General features: G+C 43.1%; 1 protein-coding gene across 1 annotated transcript in view; it reads right to left on the bottom strand.

Annotated features, from left to right (window-relative positions):
• The window catches only part of cryl1 (crystallin, lambda 1), a gene marked incomplete at its 5' end in the record, with an annotated part of 61734 nt that overhangs the window by 1460 nt on the left and 55581 nt on the right, over positions 1-4693 (bottom strand). The window contains 1 exon segment of the mRNA XM_014018982.1: positions 961-1067. Coding sequence (XP_013874436.1) covers positions 961-1067 — 107 coding nt within the window.

Here is a 4693-nt window from a genome sequence, read left to right as displayed (position 1 = left end):
CCAGAATGCTTTGTGTGTAAAAAAAATGGCTCCGTCCGTGTTAAAATATATTTTTAAAAATGACAAAAACTGAACAGCCTACAGCATTTTTAGTCTTTATTTTACAGTTAAAATAAATGTTTATCAAATAAAGTCTAATGTTACAACTAATCAGGGATCCCTTTAATACTCGCCAAACAGGTTCTTCTTGCTATTTTCTGCATCCCTGAGATGCTCTCCTGCACCTTCAGCATGCTCGTTAGTGTGGATGTTGTTTGGTCATGGAGGCCTTTGTATGTAATAAGTAGAAACTCGATATTTGCTTGTGTTGCCAAGCAAAGAGAAATGTAATCTACCATTGAAATTCTCCCAGCAGGACTTTGGATCAGCTGGATGATATTGCATYAATCCAGACCACAGTGTCAAACTCACACACTGGTTTCCTGCCACACTTTATAACAAGATGCTCCTCGCTTGGGCTCAATGATAATTAAAACAGGGAGTCATCAGCATAACTTTGAAAACCCGGCTTGTTTGTTTTTTGATTTATAGCTGCCTTTAGCTGACAGTTAAAATAAAATGTACTTCAGTTTTATTTGTTTCACTGAAATGCAGCTGGAGCACAATACTCTGAGACTTTCTTTAGAGAGAACAGAACGTTTGCTGAAAGCATTGCAAAACGATCGACTGCTTCAGTCTTCTGAAGTAGTTGAGCTCAGCGTGTTAACCTTCTGTGACAAACACCTGAAAACATGAATGCTTATAGAGCAGTTTGAAGCCGAAGGGAAGAGAAACCATTAACTTTCAGTCAAGCAGAACTAAAGACACCATCAATCAGCTTCTAATGGACATAATCACATTTATAATCTAATCTATTAAATGACTTTGACCTCATTAAATACGCACTGTTACATATTAAACTTTTAGTCACAAGTTTCCATAAATGAACAAATGTGTTTCTGACGTTTCACCTCAAGTTACCTTAATGATGTTTTTGGCGGCTTCTCCAAAAAAGTCAGGTACTGGCCCAAAGGAAGTCAGGAGCCGGGTTATACCCTCGCCATAACGCTTCATGTAGTCTTCCAAACCTGTGAGGACATGGTGGACCGCATTTTATTAGTAAAACAAGAAGGTAATGAAGAAGCAATGGTAGCATAAAAAACACCACTGAATATTCAAGTTTGATGAAGTGTGTTCTCCACCATTTGAGAGTGAAAAACATAAAAGCACAGTTTTTTTTTTATTTTAAAGCCCTGATCAGTGTCTTCAACAACACAACACAGGAAACCTATTGGTTGGTTAAAACACTGAGGTAAATCATTGGAATTATCCTCTGGGAGATCAGAACTATCTATACAATCTGCTGGTTGAGATGAGTGAACAACACGCTGCAGAACAGATAGCATCCTGCACAACATATTTATTCCATCTGTTACCCTCCAACAGAAAGTACCGGTTCATAGGTGCCAGGACCACCCGAATGGCTCACAGTCTGTACCCACAGGCTGTGAGAATGTTAAACACCCTTTCTCTGTGACCCCACCCATTATCTTTACATTTCAAATCTCATCTGCCCTTTTTCCACTAGTGCCACTTAGTGTAGTGTCGGAATGGTCGGTGTAGGTACGGGTTGGACCGGTTGGTTTTCCAATGATGTTCCAGTCTGGTTCCAATGGGTGTGTTTTGGGCGGTTGGTGGAGGTGGTTTTTAGGTATTTTGAATAAAAATTAATGGGCAAAATGAGAGATGGAAACACATTTGATGAATAACTTTTGAAATTTTAAACATTTGCAAAAATTAAGCCAATCAGTGACGAACAGTGTTCTGATGTCGCATTTTGGTGCCAGCTGGGGCCGGTTGGAACCACAATGAAGTAGGTACTAAAAAAAGGGCTGGTTCCATGAAGCTGGCCTAATGGAAATGGCTTGGAACCGTACCAAACCGTATCGACACTACACTAAGTGACACTAGTGGAAAAGGGGCATAACTGAACTGGATGTTGCAGCAATCCATTATTATCCCTTCAACATCTGTTTACAGCTCTCCCTTCATCTGTCCTGCTCTTAGATGGTATTATTATCTGTGTTTACACTGATCATCAGAACCTTACAAAGTTTACTTTCACACTACTATGTGTAATCAGTTACTTTTTAGGTGTATGATACTCCATCAGGATTTCGCTGCTTTCCATGGTAATGACAATAAAGTAAAGAAAAGCATAGGCAACATGGAAATGACATCGCCACATTGGAGCATGCTGGYGCCATATCATGGATTTGCTGTTACCACCCCACTCCCCTGGACTATTAAATGCTGTTGTTCCTGTAATAAAGCACCAAAACCTCACTACAGATATGTTGTGAATGCTCTAAACCGTTGGGGACATACAAAACTCTATTGCTCATAACGGTGAACCACTGTGTTTCTAGCATGTGCCTGAAGACCTCATCATGACTGCAAAGACCATCGGTGTTCTGGCTGATATTTTATGTCGCAGTATGGTGGTTATCCAGAGTAGAGGGGATTTTAATTGATCGATTGATTGATTTAGATTTATTGTCAATTCKTTCATGTTTCCAACAYACAAGCAATCGAAATTACGTTTCCTACTGTCCCACTATTAAACAATCATAAAAAAATGGCATAATCATTGAGATAACTGCATCTCAAACAAAAAAACGAGACAAAACTAGACATCAGTCAATAAAGATRTGGATTTAAGTTATCTTTTAGCTAACTGTTTTAGTAAATGTACAGCATAGCATATTAGTGCAAATAGTGCAAATGCATATGGGAGGATGGCGAAATGGGGAGTTATAGTCTTGGCAGTCTGGTGACTGGAGATAGAGTAGGAAGAGAGTTTAACATCCTAACAGCTTGGTGGATAAAGCTGTTGGTGAGTCTGGTAGTGTGTGAGCGGAGGCTCCTGTACCTTTGTCCTGATGGCAGGAGATTGAACAGATTATAAGCAGGATGGGTTGCATTGCTCACAATCATCGTTGCTTTTTTTGATGAGGCGGGAGGTGTATATGTCTTTCTGGGAGGGGAGCGGGGCACCAAAGATTCTTTTGGCTGTGTTCACTATGCGCTGCAGAGTTCTCCTGTTGTAATCAGTGSAGCTCCCGCCCCACATACTGACGCAACCAGAAATGATGCTTTCTGTAGAAGGTGAATGGTAAATGGACTGTACTTATATAGWGCCTTTCTATCCACCCAGGACATTCAAAGCGCTTCACACTACAGACATTCACCCATGCACACACACATTCACACACTGATGATGGCAAACTACAATTGTRGCCACATCTGCCCTGGGGCACACTGACAGAGGCGAGGCTGCCATACACAGGCGCCACCGGACCTCTGACCCACCATCAGTAGGCAAGGCGGGTGAAGTGTCTTGGACACAATGACTGAGTCGACTGGACGGGGATCGAACCGACGACCTTCCGGTTCTAGGACGACTCCCCTAACCACTCTACCACAGCCGCCCCAGGTGCTCATGTTTGATGGTGGAACACCATCTGCACAGGAAGTAGAGGCACCGCAGAGCTTAGAGATGCGGTGTTGGTAGACCAGGTAAGGTCCTCACTAATGTGCACCCCGAGGAATTGATGCCGGCCACTCTCTCCACCTCAGTACCATYGATGATCAGTGGCAAATGTTGGTTGTGACTTCTCTGGAAGTTAACAATAATTTCCTTGGTTTTGTTTACATTGAGAAGTAGATTGTTGTTTCTGCACCAAGTGGTCAGCAGGTCGACCTCTGCCCTGTAATCAGTCTCATCTCCCTTGGTGATGAGCCCCACCAGAGTTGTATTGTCTGCATATTTGACAATGTAATTTGTGCTGTAAGTTGTTTTGCAGTCGTGAGCAAGGTGAAAAGCAGCGGACTGAGCACCTGGCCTTGAGGGGCACCTGTGCTCAGTTGATGCTGCTTGAGATGTTGTTGCCAACACGTACTAYCTGAAGTCTCTTGATTGAGAAACAGGACAGATAACACAAAAAGGGGAGGTAAGATGGAGAGGGTTCAGAGGAGTAGGTGACATTGAGTGTGGGGGGTGGGGTCTGTGTTAGGACCCAACCCTAGTCCCCTCGCGAGTCCAGAGTCACATGATGTTATCGTTTCTACTCAGTTCGCTAGAGTTCAGAGTTTCCTCCTCCACAGCCATTGGGTTCCGGGGCTGGATCCAACACGGGTGATGGGGGTGGGTGCGAATCAATCCTTTGTTGACATTCCACCCTGGGGAGATTGAAATAAACGCTGCCATCAAGGCCGTGCCACTGGGAGCCAAGTAGATAATCCAATTGTTTTGGAACAAAGCAGCCTTGAATTTCCTGCTGCTTTCAAAATGTCTTAACTGCAACTATGAAGTGGCAAAAAAATAAATAAACAATCAGCCGAATTTGGGGTCTTTCTCACCTCTCACTGTCTTAAGAGTCAACCAGATGTAATCCTTACATGCTGGAGGCTCGCTCCTGAGATGTGATCCTCGTCAGAATCACATCCAGTGTGCAAATTATTTCCCCCAGCTGAGAGTCTGTGTGCTACCAGCCCAGCAGAATCCTTCAAGTGCGCCCAACAGCTCCTCAAAGGCCCGAACCACTGTCAGGGTTGCTTTCACTTTCTGATAAATCTGGAACCCTCCTCTGCCAGTCAGCAGGAATCCAGTTAAAATAAATCCATACATATACATATATATAAATCTTTCACG

This window comes from Austrofundulus limnaeus, unplaced genomic scaffold (assembly GCF_001266775.1).
Source record: "Austrofundulus limnaeus strain Quisiro unplaced genomic scaffold, Austrofundulus_limnaeus-1.0 Scaffold206, whole genome shotgun sequence".
Classification (NCBI taxonomy): Eukaryota; Metazoa; Chordata; class Actinopteri; order Cyprinodontiformes; family Rivulidae; genus Austrofundulus; species Austrofundulus limnaeus.
The sequence above is the reverse complement of the archived record's forward strand: the minus strand, read 5'-3'. Positions and strand labels throughout refer to the sequence as shown.